Source organism: Eucyclogobius newberryi, unplaced genomic scaffold (genome assembly GCF_026437365.1).
Source record: "Eucyclogobius newberryi isolate DKJ021-1_F unplaced genomic scaffold, fEucNew1.0.hap1 SCAF_1, whole genome shotgun sequence".
Lineage (NCBI taxonomy): Eukaryota > Metazoa > Chordata > Actinopteri > Gobiiformes > Gobiidae > Eucyclogobius > Eucyclogobius newberryi.
In genome coordinates, this window is record NW_027315723.1 from 18,835,777 (window position 1) to 18,852,944 (window position 17,168).

Sequence of the window (17,168 nt, forward strand, 5' to 3'; positions counted from 1 at the left end):
GCGCCCCCTGCTGCTCTGGCGCCTGTCGAAAGAGCTCCTCGTGCCCGCCCCTCGTGCCCGCCTCCCGTGCCCGCCCCTCGTGCCCACCCCCCCTTCCGCCTCTGACAAATGAACACTCGAGTTGGTGTTGGGGGCAAAATATTAAGAAATTCAGTGTGCAGTGTTGAACTATAGAAGGTCAAGATGAATTTGTTCATCAATAATCGGGACGTTGCATGTAATACTTACTTTAATCTGTTCTCCTAAAAAGGCCAGGCAATTGCAAAATTAACAGAGTGATTAAAATGTTTTTATGTCGTGAAACATATTCATGTGCAATTACTGTCGTGATCACATGCAATGGTATTTATGTATTTATTTATTTTTATCTTTATTATTTTTTTCCCCTCCATCCCTTGTTGGGTTTTGTCTATGGGAGTTTTTGTTTATAGGAGATCTTCTACTGAGAGTGTTTTTCAAACTTCCTATAAGTGATCTGTTCTGTTCTTCTGTATCTACCTCTGTATCTACCTGCGTTGCAACAATGAAATTTCCCCATGTGGGACAATAAAGGAATTTCTTATCTTTACAGAATGAGAAAATGTGCATAAAAATCACAATACAAACAAATAAAAACATACAATGACAACAGACATTAAAGTGCTTTTTTAAATCCGACTGTCGTCTCTGTGCCGTGGAGCTGCAAATATACTGTCACAAATGGGAAAACGCCAAATCTTTGAAATTTTTACGCTTCACACTTTAACAAACTCCTCCGTGGGCAATAGCTCGATCAAGCTTTACTTTGGGAAATATCATCTACACAAGCGGGGCATCAAAAGTTATCCATATTTTTATTCCAAGTGTCACAGTCTCTGTGCAGCGGCGCAGCAAATTTGACTGACACTTGTGTTCATTTGCACTGGATTGGCCATGTCCAATGTGTCCCTGTCTGTCAAGTTCTTTTTTAATTCAACACACAATAAGGGCGCCATCTTTATCAAGTCGAAAGCGCAGAGTCGGAAGGCCGGCGGCCCGCGAGGGCCGTTGGATGCCGCTTGCGGCTTTAATTTCGCCGCTTGCGGCTTTAATTTCAATTTTCTTAATCGTTCAGAAAGTTTGATTTCCTAAAGCTGATCACGCACGAGAGGAATGTTAATGTATTTAAAGTGGATTAAGGATTTCACTGTGGTTTTGGTCGTTTAGTCAATAACTGAATAAAAGTTTCATTAAATCAGAAGCTGTCAGAATATTCCAAAAGTACTTTGTGTGAAAAAAAATACTAAAATACTTCTTAAACAATAAGTTGTTGCTATATTTGAGCTTATTATACATATATTTATCAAAATGTTGAAAATATTGTGAATGTTATGAATGATTTAACAGTAAAAAAAAAAGATTAAAAATAATAATTGAAAAATTGCATGTTATTACATATTTTTGTACTTTTCTGATCAATTTAAAAAAAACATTTCACACATGTTTTAACACATTTCTGTTGGATTGACTTAATATTGTCTGAACATCTTTATCGGGAAACTCCGAAATAATATTGAGTTCTAAATATTTTTGTGGGATTTTTTCACGTCTCTGTCGTGTCAGAGGTCAGATTTGTTGACCCGGTTCATGATTCACGAGGTTCACGGGGTCTTCCTCTCTCCTGCATGGTCCCGTTTCTCCTGCTTTTGGGGTCTTCCTCTCTCCTGCACGGTCCCGTTTCTCCTGCTTTTGGGGGTCTTCCTCTCTCCTGCACGGTCCCGTTTCTCCTGCTTTTGGGGTCTTCCTCTCTCCTGCACGGTCCCGTTTCTCCTGCTTTTGGGGTCTTCCTCTCTCCTAGACGGTCCCGTTTCTCCTGCTTTTGGGGGTCTTCCTCTCTCCTGCACGGTCCCGTTTCTCCTGCTTTTGGGGGTCTTCCTCTCTCCTGCACGGTCCCGTTTCTCCTGCTTTTGGGGTCTTCCTCTCTCCTGCACGGCCCGTTTCTCCTGCTTTTGGGGTCTTCCTCTCTCCTGCACGGCCCGTTTCTCCTCCTTTTGGGGTCTTCCTCTCTCCTGCACGGTCCCGTTTCTCCTGCTTTTGGGGTCTTCCTCTCTCCTAGACGGTCCCGTTTCTCCTGCTTTTGGGGTCTTCCTCTCTCCTGCACGGTCCCGTTTCTCCTGCTTTTGGGGTCTTCCTCTCTCCTGCACGGTCCCGTTTCTCATGCTTTTGGGGGTCTTCCTCTCTCCTGCACGGCCCGTTTCTCCTCCTTTTGGGGTCTTCCTCTCTCCTGCACGGTCCCGTTTCTCCTGCTTTTGGGGTCTTCCTCTCTCCTAGACGGTCCCGTTTCTCCTGCTTTTGGGGTCTTCCTCTCTCCTGCACGGTCCCGTTTCTCCTGCTTTTGGGGTCTTCCTCTCTCCTGCACGGTCCCGTTTCTCATGCTTTTGGGGGTCTTCCTCTCTCCTGCACGGTCCCGTTTCTCCTGCTTTTGGGGTCTTCCTCTCTCCCGCACGGTCCTGTTTCTGCTGCTTTTGGGGTCTTCCTCTCTCCCGCACAGTCCTGTTTCTGCTGCTTTTGGGGTCTTCCTCTCTCCTAGACGGTCCCGTTTCTCCTGCTTTTGGGGGTCTTCCTCTCTCCTAGACGGTCCTGTTTCTCCTGTTTTTGGGGGTCTTCCTCTCTCCTGCACGGTCCCGTTTCTCCTGCTTTTGGGGTCTTCCTCTCTCCTGCACGGTCCCGTTTCTCATGCTTTTGAGGGTCTTCCTCTCTCCTGCATGGTCCTGTTTCTCCTGCTTTTGGGGGTCTTCCTCTCTCCTAGACGGTCCTGTTTCTCCTGCTTTTGGGGGTCTTCCTCTCTCCTGCATGGTCCTGTTTCTCCTGCTTTTGGGGTCTTCCTCTCTCCCGCACAGTCCTGTTTCTGCTGCTTTTGGGGGTCTTCCTCCCTCCCGCACGGTCCCGTTTCTCCTGCTTTTGGGGTCTTCCTCTCTCCTGCATGGCCCGTTTCTCCTCCTTTCGGGTCTTCCTCTCTCCCCAACGGTCCAGGCTGTTTCTGCTGCTTTTGGAGTCTTCCTCTCTCCTAGACGGTCCCGTTTCTCCTGCTTTTGGGGGTCTTCCTCTCTCCTAGACGGTCCTGTTTCTCCTGCTTTTGGGGGTCTTCCTCTCTCCTGCACGGTCCCGTTTCTCCTGCTTTTGGGGTCTTCCTCTCTCCCGCACGGTCCTGTTTCTGCTGCTTTTGGGGTCTTCCTCTCTCCCGCACAGTCCTGTTTCTGCTGCTTTTGGGGGTCTTCCTCCCTCCCGTACGGTCCCGTTTCTCCTGCTTTTGGGGTCTTCCTCTCTCCTGCACGGCCCGTTTCTCCTCCTTTCGGGTCTTCCTCTCTCCCCAACGGTCCAGGCTGTTTCTGCTGCTTTTGGGGTCTTCCTCTCTCCTAGACGGTCCCGTTTCTCCTGCTTTTGGTGGTCTTCCTCTCTCCTAGACGGTCCTGTTTCTCCTGCTTTTTGGGGTCTTCCTCTCTCCTGCACGGTCCTGTTTCTCCTGCTTTTGGGGGTCTTCCTCTCTCCTGCACGGTCCCGTTTCTCATGCTTTTGGGGTCTTCCTCTCTCCTGCACGGCCCGTTTCTCCTCCTTTTGGGGTCTTCCTCTCTCCCCAACGGTCCAGGCTGTTTCTGCTGCTTTTGGGGTCTTCCTCTCTCCTAGACGGTCCCGTTTCTCCTGCTTTTGGGGTCTTCCTCTCTCCCGCACGGTCCCGTTTCTCCTGCTTTTGGGGTCTTCCTCTCTCCCGCACGGTCCCGTTTCTCATGCTTTTGGGGGTCTTCCTCTCTCCTGCACGGTCCTGTTTCTCCTGCTTTTGGGGGTCTTCCTCTCTCCTGCACGGTCCCGTTTCTCATGCTTTTGGGGGTCTTCCTCTCTCCTGCACGGTCCTGTTTCTCCTGCTTTTGGGGTCTTCCTCTCTCCTGCACGGTCCCGTTTCTCCTGCTTTTGGGGGTCTTCCTCTCTCCTGCACGGTCCTGTTTCTCATGCTTTTGGGGTCTTCCTCTCTCCTGCACGGTCCCGTTTCTCCTGCTTTTGGGGTCTTCCTCTCTCCTGCACGGTCCTGTTTCTCATGCTTTTGGGGGTCTTCCTCTCTCCTGCACGGTCCTGTTTCTCCTGCTTTTGGGGTCTTCCTCTCTCCCGCACGGTCCCGTTTCTCATGCTTTTGGGGGTCTTCCTCTCTCCTGCACGGTCCCGTTTCTCATGCTTTTGGGGGTCTTCCTCTCTCCTGCACGGTCCTGTTTCTCCTGCTTTTGGGGTCTTCCTCTCTCCTGCACGGTCCCGTTTCTCCTGCTTTTGGGGGTCTTCCTCTCTCCTGCACGGTCCTGTTTCTCATGCTTTTGGGGTCTTCCTCTCTCCTGCACGGTCCCGTTTCTCCTGCTTTTGGGGGTCTTCCTCTCTCCTGCACGGTCCTGTTTCTCATGCTTTTGGGGGTCTTCCTCTCCTCTTAGACGCCGTCGGTTGCCAATAACTGTAATCACACGCGCACCAGTCACATGACGCAACGGACGCCCCGGAGACATTTGGAAACAGGAAAGAGAGAGCGACAGAGTGAAAGAAGCGGGGGAAAGGTGCGGGACAGGGGGCTTTGGAGGGAGACGATACAAGAATATGGGAAGTGGCAGCCAAGTCCTTTTTTTGGCACCGCGCGGCTCCGTGATTGAGAAAGTAATTAAGAGAAGCCTGTTCAAGAAGATAGGGCTCGTAAAGGAGATTTGAAGAGCGAACTGAATTTTTGTTTGTTTGATTCTCTGCAGAGTTCAAACCGTCGTCAGAAAAACATGCCGTTTTTAGGTCCTAGACTATGTTTAAAGGGACAAATTAAAGGTGGTATGGACGATTTTTTTCAGCAGATTTTTTATCATATTTCCTCGTGGCGTGGATAAATCATTTGTCCTGCCACGTATCAATCATAAAACGCACCTATCGCTCACCTGCAGCCGCATCAGGCTCGTCTCCACGTTTCCGCGTGCCTAAGCGCATGGATCTATCATAATATAGTTCCCTCAGTGTACAGGGCAAAATGAGGACGGAGAAAGACAGTTCGAGCTGACTCAGAAGTGGACAGAAATCTACGGGAGACGAGAGATGTGATGCGCTCCGTTGCACTAATAAACAAACACACGTGTGTGTTGTATCAGTCCGCACGGGGGAGTGCGCATGCGCACTTCCGCCTGCGTTCTCAAATCGCCGAAAAATCGTCCATACCGCCTTTAACTATAAGTTGTTACGATATTAGCCTATAGACGCTTTAAATGTGTAAAGAGTGTTTAGAAGTTCTGGCGTGGAAAGCAAAATGAATAAATAGAACAGAAATTCACCATATTTTTGGGAATTTCTGGGGTAAAAATGTCCGTTATTTGCTTTTCTATGACATAAAATGGAGATTAAACTTTTCCTTTGTTGTAATGTAAGCCTCTACAAATAAAATAAATAAACCATGTGTGCGGTCAGCATTTCTGTAGGTTTTTGTCCGATAAAACCTAGAAAAAAAATGATTTTGGCTTCTTAAAAAATGATCATAATCTCTCATTAAATACGTAAATAATGTGAAATACAAAGGTAAAATGTCTCTAAACCAGGCTCTGACATCACCCACATGTGTCATTTGCCAAAGCTTTCTCACGTTTCCCCATTTTGTGATATTATTTCTGTTCAAATCACATTACATCCAGATGCCTCCATTCCTGAATTTGGAATGTGTCTGTTTATATTATTATAACAAAGCAAAGAGCCTTCCCTAAAGTTTCCTTTTACGGTTTGATACACATTTTTCGGCATACAACGTTTTTATGCCTAATTTATTGAGTACATTAAGTACATTTTGTCTTCAACGTCTCTGTGTGGGTGACCTCTATTGGTAAAAGAAAGACGTTGGAATTACAGCTGAATTATATATATCTAATGGTGGGATGGCGCCGTCTAGTGGTAAAAAAATGAACTACTTGACATTGTGACATTGACACTTTCTTATGAAATACTTTTAAATTTCATCTATAAAGTTACTTAACGCGTTATTTTCTGCGAGCTTCGTGTAAGTTATAATACAATATAACACATATAAAGAACCGAAATAAACAAATGAGCCGTTGACAGCGCCATCACACTTTACGCACTGTCGCAAAACGCATCTGCCTGCTGCTGTTGCAATGGCGATAGTCACGACACCACTTGACGGCAGCGGGGAAATCGAGGAGAAAGCAGCGACCAACGCCAACGGACGCGTTTTTACCGAAACAACTGCGGGATTTACACGATACTCGGTCAAATAACGTCTGTTTTGTTCGTTTATATTGGGGCCGTGTGGATGACACTCCGTTTGCCGTGTTTTAAGCGTGAATCTCGGCCTTAATGCGGTGGGATGGCCACAGTGCCGCCTGGGCCTAGTAGCGCTGTGCCCTCGTCCCCGGCTCAAGCTGCTCATTTCCCCGGGGCTGGAGGCTCAGAGCCGGGCACAGGAGACGGGGACCCGGCCTGCCATCTCTCGGACTGTGCACCTGACACAGGACACAGGCCGCTGTCCGCCGCCGACGTCAAGAAGTCGGTGAAGAAAAAGCAGACAAATATGCTAGCCCGCGCTAGCCCCGCACTGCACCTTCCACTGCAAAGCCGAGAGCAGCAGCTGAACGGCTTGTCCAGCCCCGCGGAGGACACCGACGGGCCGCTACCGGAGGACCGGCCCGACAAGCCTAGAACCACCGTTGACAACGGTGACAGCGGCGGCCCGGAGCTTTACCCGGGCATCCGGAGCAGAAGTGAGCACTGCCAACACGAAGGCCACGGCCCCGCGTCCACTAACGGCCAGGCTCCGGTGAACAGCAGCATGAACGGGATACCGGCTTTTACTAGGACTGAGGACCTGGGCCCGGAGCCCCAGACCCAGTCCCCCGGGCCTCTGCGGGACTGTGCCGGGACCGGGCCTCGCGAGCCGCCCGCCGCAGAGCTCAGCCGCCTCAGCCTCTGCGACCCGGTACCGTGCGACCCGGAGCCGCACGGCATCCGCTACGTGCGCTACGAGTCCGAGCTGCAGATGCCGTGGATCATGCGCCTCATCACCAAGGACTTGTCCGAGCCTTACTCCATTTACACGTACAGGTACTTCATCCACAACTGGCCGCAGCTGTGCTTTCTGGTGAGTCTGACGGGAACACGTTTGAACAAACTGGGTGTGGTAGTGTCCCGCGTGTCTGAACCGCTAAAGGCGCGTTTCTGCCCGTGTTTCCTCTGATAAACATGTTCACAAGGAGGATTATTACGTGTGTTTTTATGTACACGGCCTTGACCCTTTGGCCCATGACCTCGTCCTCACACCAAACGCCACCAAAACACATCCTTCCTGGCCCCGTTCAGTCCTACATGATCGCTCGCATGCCACTTCCTGTTTGTCTTGGGCACGTGACAGTTGAGGAAGCAGAGGTCAGAGGTCAGACAGAAGAGCCACTGCTGGATGTCACAAGTGTCAGCAGGCTCTCGGTCAAATCTACTGCGCCCATGCTGAGCGTGTGCTCTCTGGAGTTTGCGTGTTCTCTCTGTGTGGAGTTTGCGTGTTCTCTCTGTGTGGAGTTTGCCTGTTCTCTCTGTGTGGAGTTTGCCTGTTCTCTCTGTGTGGAGTTTGCCTGTTCTCTCTGTGTGGAGTTTGCCTGTTCTCTCTGTGTGGAGTTTGCCTGTTCTCTCTGTGTGGAGTTTGCCTGTTCTCTCTGTGTGGAGTTTGCCTGTTCTCTCTGTGTGGAGTTTGCCTGTTCTCTCTGTGTGGAGTTTGCCTGTTCTCTCTGTGTGGAGTTTGCCTGTTCTCTCTGTGTGGAGTTTGCCTGTTCTCTCTGTGTGGAGTTTGCCTGTTCTCTCTGTGTGGAGTTTGCCTGTTCTCTCTGTGTGGAGTTTGCGTGTTCTCTCTGTGTGGAGTTTGCCTGTTCTCTCTGTGTGGAGTTTGCCTGTTCTCTCTGTGTGGAGTTTGCCTGTTCTCTCTGTGTGGAGTTTGCCTGTTCTCTCTGTGTGGAGTTTGCCTGTTCTCTCTGTGTGGAGTTTGCCTGTTCTCTCTGTGTGGAGTTTGCCTGTTCTCTCTGTGTGGAGTTTGCCTGTTCTCTCTGTGTGGAGTTTGCCTGTTCTCTCTGTGTGGAGTTTGCGTGTTCTCTCTGTGTGGAGTTTGCCTGTTCTCTCTGTGTGGAGTTTGCGTGTTCTCTCTGTGTGGACTTTGCGTGTTCTGCCCGGTCCGTCGAGGCGTTCGCTTGACTTCCTGATAATCTGACCGTTCACAAAAGCATCTCGAAAAGCAACAATAGCATACGTCCGCTTAGCTTTAACCTGATTATCTTCGCTGATTCATTGGAAAGTAAAAGCAGGACTGCCACTATTAATCCACTAATCGTCGCCTATAACAATAATCATAGCTGTGTTTTGATAACCGTAATTGTGTCTGAACTGTACAGACACTAAACGCATGCTAAAAGATCTGTTAATAACATAAACTGTGCCATTATTTGATCAAAACGTACAAAAAGAATTGCCTTTGTTTGGCTGTAATTAAAAACACTCAAATGTACTGTAGAAATACCGTTTAATTTCTTGACTATAGGTCGCTCCGGAGTACATGTCCAAAAAAGGCATCATGGAGAAGAAAAAAACATATATAACTATAGCATAAAGAACATGCTAACAAGTTTACCAAAGCATCAGTTTTACCCCAAATCACTAAATCCATTGAATTCTTCTTCCTCTGTGTCACTTCTAAACAACTCCACAAACTCCGAAGGTAGAGGAAGTGCAGATTCTTCTTCTGCGTCGCTTAGAGCCTAGAGTGCCCTCTTGTGGTTGTCACTGTGATAATGACGGATAATATCACATAGAAGTCGTACCCCGCTAAACTATGAAAAAATGTGCGACTTATAGTCCAGAAAATAGGGTAATCCTTTGACTCGTCGACTGATTGGTAAAAGAACCTCTTGTGCTGCTGATCATAACTTTATTCATTGTGATGTGAAGCCGAGTTCGGAGTTCTTGAATGTGTTTCCTTTGCGCAGTAGAACCGTCGGCGTGTAATTGGGCCATAGCCGACTGAAGTATTTCTATTCGACCCAAACTGCGCTCAGACGGTAGATGCAGAGCGCTTATGCAAAAATAACAGAAAAGCTCCCGGAAACGGTGTGTTTATGTGTAAAAAGGAAAATTTAAACTCTTTCAATCCTAAATCTGCACCAACTCGCTGCATGTGCTTTTTATTTTTATTATCTACATAGATTAGTCGACAAATACAAATGTTGGACCGATTAATTGACTAAAGCGCTGAAGCGGGGACATCAGGGCGCTGCAGCAGGCCTCCTTAAAATCTGCATCAAAAATATATTATTATGATGAAATGATGTATTATTATGACTTTATTTTCCTGCGACAAGTGCAGCTCGATGCTCAAACACAGACACTTTTCCTATTCCAGCCACTGACCGGCTCTGAGTGAGTGACAGGTGGATTTAACCAATCACAGGGGAGTGAGAACCCTCTGGAAGCAGCACGTGTGTTTAATCACCCAGGTAATAATTTAATTGGGGCTGAAACGAGTTGAATCAGTTATGGAGCTAATACCGGTATTCGCCTAATATAGTATCAATCAGTTGTTGTACACAGACTCCCAAACGTGCTGAAAGAAGAGGTTTCCTGGATCAGACGTGGCAACGCGGCGAAGTGTGTGAATATAGTGTTTTCATCAGGTCCTCGAGCGTCGCTTCAGCTTCACACGAGTCCAATTCAGCAAACAAATAATCGAGTCGTCAAATTAAGCTAAACGATGGTTGCTCGGTCCGTGTTAAGCAGGCTTTTAGATAGAGACCCGTCTTCCCGTATTTTGGACGGCGTATTTTGAAATGTGGACGGGCATTTTCAAGTGCAGGGATGGCCATTTTATTAACACATCTTAGAAAAAAAGGGAATATTATCATTAAATCGGGCTGGGAAGCATTTGACAATTGTCCGCCATTACATCTATCTAAAAGCCTGGTGTTTAGTGCGTTTACAAGCACATTTGACTATAATCACGCTGGTCTGATCAAATATCTCACCTAAACTGCACTCGCAACACTACACGCTCACGGGATTTCATGCAAACACACGTCGCTTATACAGAACGCACTAGTAAAGAAGATACTAGCATGTCAAAAGTGTAGAATAAGCCCCCATTTGTCCGTAATACCGGCAGTATTTTGAAATCAGAGCTCTTTTGACGCAATGTTTTCCGATTAATCGACTGAAGAGCTGCAGCTCTCCCTTTTCTGATCAGGTCGTCACGGTATCGTCTGGAACACAAACGGAATGGAGTGCATGGTCCGAGCACGGCATCGCTGTTAGCGCGGCGGCGGTTTGATTGTTCTGTGCGTTCCAGGCGATGGTGGGGCAGGAGTGCGTCGGGGCCATCGTGTGTAAACTGGACATGCATAAAAAGATGTTTCGCCGCGGCTACATCGCCATGCTCGCGGTGGACTCCAAACACAGACGGAAAAGCATCGGTGAGTGTCGCTCTACACGCCGTGGTTAGTTTAAAAATCAAATCAAAAATAAATTGATTTTGATTTGATTTAAGCTGTGACTGCCGCTACGTCCTATGGAGCTTTGTTTATTCCACAGTTATCATCAATATCACACAATTAACCTTTGCTTAAAGTGCCCCCTACAGGTCGGATGGCTTGTTGAACTAAAATGCAGTTAAGATATAAATATTTAGAATTTTGCACACAAAAAAAATGTTATAGCACAGAATAGCACATTTTTTAGGTTTATAATTTCACTTCCTGTTTAAAATTGATGACATAGCTAGGAAATTACCCAGCACACAACTGGGCAAAAACTCATCTAATGTCACAATTTCCTTATTTGACACATACAAATATATGAGAGCGACTTTATTTTGTTTAATTCATATGTTTAGAGAGTCAAAAAATTGTTTCTTTTGTGTAAATTCCGCATAAACTTTGACTGCAATGAGTGTCAACATTTTCTCCACAAATACTCGATTGGGGTAAAACTATTTATACGTACAACAGATACAAATACAACAAATAAAGTCACATTTAGAAAAGCGTAAAAACCTGTCATAGGCACTTTAATGTATTGCCTGTTTAGTAGGTTTTATGGTGTTTTTTTTGTATATTTTTATCTTCTGTACATTTGTTTTTTTATCAACAAAATATGAATAATTGCAGTGATTCACGACTCGTTTACAGTTTGGTTTAGTTTCAACAGAAAACCTCACTCTCTTTCTCCAGGTACTAATTTGGTAAAAAAGGCGATCTACGCGATGGTGGAAGGCGACTGTGACGAGGTGAGTCCTGTGCACGTGACGGCCCGCTCGGAGGACGGGTTAAAAAGATGATTATGATTATTATTATTAATATACTAGTATTTGGACTTATGTATTCAAAGCTGTTCAGCAGTTATTGCACGATTAATAACAAAAGTACCAGCATGGACAGTACTGGCAGATACTTAAAGAATCGACGTGTTGGATCTGAAAAAGATGGATCCTTTAATTGTAATGTGGTTATTAACATATACACATGTTTTATTCTGTTATAGATCAAATATATTCTAAAACTACTTTATTCTAATTCCTCTACTCGCTTTACTGTCTCTTAGTATTTGCTTTTTTAATGTATTTATATTTATTTCTCCTTATCGGTGCAGCCAATATGAAGAAATGGGAAAAAAAAAACACAATCCTTTGTAAAAATTACTGTAACAACACCAAAAGAATCATAATTTTCTGCTAATTAGATCTGCATTTGATTAAAACACAGTTGATTAATCGGTCCCACGATGCCAGTTGTGACGCCGTTCCTTGCTGACTAAATCGTTTTGTCCGCGCAGGTGGTTTTGGAGACGGAAATAACCAACAAATCTGCGCTGAAGCTGTACGAGAACTTGGGCTTTGTCAGAGATAAGCGGCTCTTCAGATATTACCTGAACGGAGTGGACGCGCTGCGGCTCAAACTCTGGCTACGCTAACGAGCCGCGCGCCGCGACTTCAGACGCTTTCGAACCACACGTACCATCAGCGACGCCCGCCGGTCCGCACAGACACGCCCCGCCCTCTCCTCGGACCCCCCGGACGGGACGCGGAGGGCAGAAGCGGGACGTTCAGACGGTTTCGAACACGCCGGGGGGAGGGGGACTTACCATACCAAGATGGCCGCTTCTTTTGTTTGTCGTTGTTGTTGTTGACCTGGAAGCGAGGTAAGGACCTGGAGAGGATCATCAACAACACTCAAGTCACGCATCGAAAACACGGGACTTTAAAAAAGAAAAATACAGCATTCAAAATCGCAAGCGGGAAAAAATAACATTTGTAGAGTTTATTTGTTTTGTTTTCTTTTTTTAACCTTGTGAAAGTTTCGCCGGCGGTTTCGGGAACGAGGCGGTTTGGCTGCACGTCGACATGGCCCGGTTTGTTCTGTGTGCTTGGGTGGGCCGCGGGGGGGCGGCAGCGGTCCGTGCTACAGCGTCTGACCCCGTTGTGGTTTCGTTTCGTTTCTTTCTTCTTTTTTTTTTTTAAAGTTTGTCACCTCGTCTTCGTCTCCTTCCTCCTGGACCGGGGGCTGTGGAATTATGCATGCGTTTATTTTAACACATGGGTTTGGAGTGTGTGCGACGTCCTGTTAGTGTTTTTTTTGCCCCGCCCCCTCGTCAAATTCGGTTTCAAAGGGGACGTGTTATGCAAAACTGAACATTTTAACCGAGGCGTAATGTCGTTTCGCCGCCAACAACAAACCTATAATCCATCTTTTGTCTCAACGTTTCCGGCCACAATCAGATGTTGTTAGGATTTATTTAATTGCGGGTGTTTTTATTGTTCAGAAATACCTTTAAAAAAAAAAACACACACACAAAAAACCTGCATCCTGTGAGTGCTTTCTTCCGCAGATCTGACCTGTAACGTGGCCCGGTGGCACAACCTGCTTGTTTCCATTGAGATTTCAAGACGCAGACTTTTTTTGAGCTTTTAACAATCTTCCCTCGTCAAAAACATGCGTGAAGTTGTTTTTAGCTTCGTTCACGCTCATTTCAATAATCCTGTTTACGAGGTCATCTCCCTCTGAGTCTCAGATAACACTCAGTTTCAAATGTCCCACATTTGTAACGCAACTGTAGCGATCCGGAGTCCAAAAATCTTGCTCATTACAACTCTGCTTACACTAACATGTCAGGGCAAGATAGCTTTTTTTTCCTTTTCCTCGTGGCATGTCCCTCTGCTGCCAGTAGATAGAGCGCTAACACCAAACCTGATGAGGAACGCCTCCTGACGAGTAGAAAATCAAGCGTAATCTAAAACATGCAATGCCAAAGCAAGGGTTTTAAACTTCTATAACCCCGTAATGATTAATAAGTGCCCTTTCAGTTAAATATAAATAATAAAATAAATACTGTGGGACATTTCTGGTAAAACAATAAAATCTCCATGGACACAAGCAGACGCTGTGTGTCGTCGTCCCCCACGTTGCGCAAATCGTTTGGTGAGAGAGTCTCCTAAACGGAGCCCAAGATGAGCTACTCTGTGTTTTTAAAGTCCGCACACCTTCGCAGGCCTCGCGCCAATCGTCCGGACGCTTACGTTTTATTCACTACGGAGAACCTGCCCCGCCGGCGACGGCCCGTGCTGCTAATGTGTCCTATGGAAATGTTTTCACGCCCCGCCTGTTGCCAGCAGGGGGCGCCGCCGTAACAGAAAAGTGCTGTGATTCCACACGTCTCTTTAAGTTATAATAAAAGGCTACAATCAAGCGTAGTATGTCCCCTTTTGTGTCATTCACTAAATCGGAGCTCGAAAATGGAAGGTTTCGGAGGACTTTTCCCGTTTTGCGCCGCCACCTGCTGACGAAACAATGGCGATTTAATACTTATTTTGAGCGGAAATGTTGACCGACGTGACCGAGATCGCGTGGCCTTTTCCCATTGGTTTCAAGAGCAATCGTCGTGTATATTGAACGATTCGAAGTAAATGAAGCTCGTCGCGTGGTCAAGATGCTAACGATTCAACCTGGATTTGGATTCTAAAGTGAAGGGTTGATACTCGATACCGATACTACAGTCATACAGACGGGAATGTGATCGGCAACAGAACATACGTGCCGTTTCGTCTATTTCTGCCGTTTTACACCGCCAAGATCTTACAAAACGTGTTCAGTTAAAGGTCAAAATTTGTCCGGATTAAGGTCGTAAAAAGGTGGTATAGACACCTTAGAACGAGAGTCTATGTTTCCACATCAATTTCGGCATCCATAAACAAAACGATTCAAGATAAATATTTAAAAATCAAGTCGTTTAACTAATCGGTTGCGTTCATGGTCAGATAGTTTCAGTTTTTGGAAGGAATATCCAAATTTAAAGTCGTCCGATGTTAAATCTTATATTTATTTAACGTCTCATTTCGGTTTTTTTATAATGTGGAACAATGGCTCCAATTTCCAAAGCTATTGTAGCGCTTGTTTGTTTGTTTATGCTCTCGGAGAACAGGTCCGACTTTGAGCCAGTCTTTTTTTCATGCCGATCACGCACTCGCCCAAAATGTACACTAAATATAGCAAGTCACTTCTTTCTCTACTTTTGGTGTATTGTCGTAGTGCTGCTTTTGAAAACCACAGCTTCGACGTTTTTTTTTTGTTGGTCCAACCCAAAACGATCTCTTCTCCACGTCTGTGCCTAAAATCTACCGTTGGCATGAGGAAGGTCTCGTCTAGTTGATTAATCGATCGGTCGACAACGTTTTTATTGGCCGACCGATCATTTTATCTAGATTGGAAGGATTTAAATGGGACAACAGCGAAAATGAGAAGGAACGGAGTAAATTAGCAAAAAGAAATATTTTCAAATATATTTTTGCGTAAATACAAAGTTTTCTAATACTTTTTTTCCATGAATACCAATGCAGTGGTACTGTTTCGATTGCAGTTTGGGTCGGACATATACAGAAACTTGGTGGTTTTGAAATTTTTTTTTTCCACACCCCCTTTAGGAACGGCTCCATTTCTGTTCCATCACTTCGCCGCTCGACAATCGTGCTTAAAATACGGGCTGCAGTCGACGAAAGAACATGGAAAGCCGTGCTCAAAAAACAACCGTTTACGGAAAGGTTATGAGAAAGACGGCTTAAACCAGCGGTGTCCAAACTCTTTTCACCAAGGGCCGCATTTTGAAACTTATACAGGACAGAGGGCCACAAACAACTTGACCTTGTCGAATTTGTTGAAGTGAATCATTCCAAATTTTGCATTTTATGTAACTGCGATGAGCCTCCACACCTTTAATCAGACCTAGAACGTTAATATTAGGTTGGTATAACATCAATATGCCTTAATTTTACAAATTTCACAGTAAAAAGTACTACTTTTTGTTGTTTGGGCCGACATAGCAGGAAGCTGGAGGGCCAACAAAAATTTGTCTGAGGGCAGCATTTGGCCCCCGGGCCCTAGTTTGGACATGCCTGGCTTAAACTCACGATGCACCCGCAGAACAACTCTTCCTTTAGGTCGTCGTCCCGTTTAAATCCTCATCATCTGAATAAAATCGCAGTTCGACTGAAAATTACGACCGACCAAGACGACACCGAGCGAACAAACCAAAACTAAACAACGGGCAATTCTCTTGAAACCAGTCGAACGACGCCAGTGCCATTCCAGATTCAAGTAATTACATCTCCGAACGAGACGCGCGTACATTGCATCGCCGTCCGTTTAGCGTTTGTGCGAATGTACGTTATCGTTTTATTGTCAACAATGCATTTCTATAGCTTTTATTTGACATCTTCTTGACTTCAACAATCTGTAATTTTAAGACTTCGAACACATCGCCCTCCACCGTTATTGGCGCCCGTGATCGATTCATTCAAAAAGACCCGAGTCGCTACCGTTTCTTAGCGCACTCGTACTAAAAACAAGAACATCACATTTGGCTCTAGTGAATGTGAAGAGTCGCCGACAGCATCGCCGTTTAAATGTCACAGTATAAAATGTGATATTTCAATTGCATTTGTGGCATTTCTGTGTAAACCGTGGATATTTGAAGACGCTTTGTTTTGTTGATAGTTTCCAGGGTGCCAATGCACATAGTTGGGCAAAAAGAGGGTGCACAAGCGTGAGACCACTTGTGTTGAGCGGGATCAAATGCCATTTATTGTTATGCAACTGGACAAATGCAGCGACGCCGACGTGTGTAGAAAGATATTTGGACGGTTCAATGTGAAGCCGGTTAACGTGGATGACGGGCGAGCGTATTGGGATGTGTTCTTCATGGGCAAATAATGTGGTTTGACATGATGGAGGAACGTGGCATTTTGAAACCACTCAAACGTTCTTTTCGTCTGGTGCCGATTGGATTCACTCAAGACTGCTCCAATCAAATGTTTACGTTTTTCCCCAAGTGTAAGTGGAATGTGCAAAAGTTTTATCGAGCTGCTCGTGAACGTGTGCCAAAGATGAAGTGTTAGAAGCAGGAAAAGGGCAAGTGTAAGAATGTGAGTGAGTAAAACTACAGTTTAAACCTGGTCCCAACCTGGTTCAGACCTGGTTCAGACCTGGTTCAGACCTGGTTCAGACCTGGTTTAGTCCTGGTTTCAACCCGGTTTAGTCCCGGTTTAGGCCTGGTTTTGACCAGGTTTAGTCCCGGTTTAGGCCTGGTTTTGACCAGGTTTAGTCCCGGTTTAGACAAGGTTTAGCCCCGGTTTAGACCTGGGTCAGACCTGGGTTAGACCAGGTTTAGACCAGGTTTAATCCCGGTTTAGGTCTGGTCTAGGCCTGGTTTAGCCCAGGTTTAGTCCCGGTTTGGACCAGGTTCAGTCCCGGTTTTGTCTCGGTTTAGACCAGGTTAAGACCAGGTTTAGCCCCTGTTTGGACCCAGTTTGGACGATGTATGTAGGGAAAGAGTTCAGAAAATGGGGCGTGTCACACAAAAATTGTTCCAAACGCGGATCATTGGCACATTAATCCTTTATTTTACAGATAATACAGGTAAATTATGTTTTTAAAAAAAACAAAGTTAAACACACACTTTCAATTGAACTGTTGAAATAAGTTCAATCTTTCCACAATGTTCTGATTTTAAAGGAAAACTGCAAACGAAGTCGACTTTCAGAATATAAGGTTTGAATTTCAAAACAACAAAGATGTTTTTGTATGATTTTTGGACATATGACGATGCAGGTTTGTTTGAGGGCTGTGGAC

At 45.8% G+C, this 17,168-nt stretch overlaps 1 protein-coding gene across 1 annotated transcript; it reads left to right on the forward strand.

Annotated features, from left to right (window-relative positions):
- Positions 1-6,111: 6,111 nt before the first annotated feature.
- On the forward strand, positions 6,112-12,429 carry naa30 (N-alpha-acetyltransferase 30, NatC catalytic subunit). The gene is made up of 4 exons (XM_072440000.1): positions 6,112-7,108; positions 10,343-10,466; positions 11,223-11,278; positions 11,824-12,429. Exons 1-4 carry the CDS (start codon positions 6,338-6,340, stop codon positions 11,959-11,961), a joined length of 1,089 nt encoding a protein of 362 aa, XP_072296101.1. The 5' UTR covers positions 6,112-6,337; the 3' UTR covers positions 11,962-12,429.
- Positions 12,430-17,168: the final 4,739 nt, after the last annotated feature.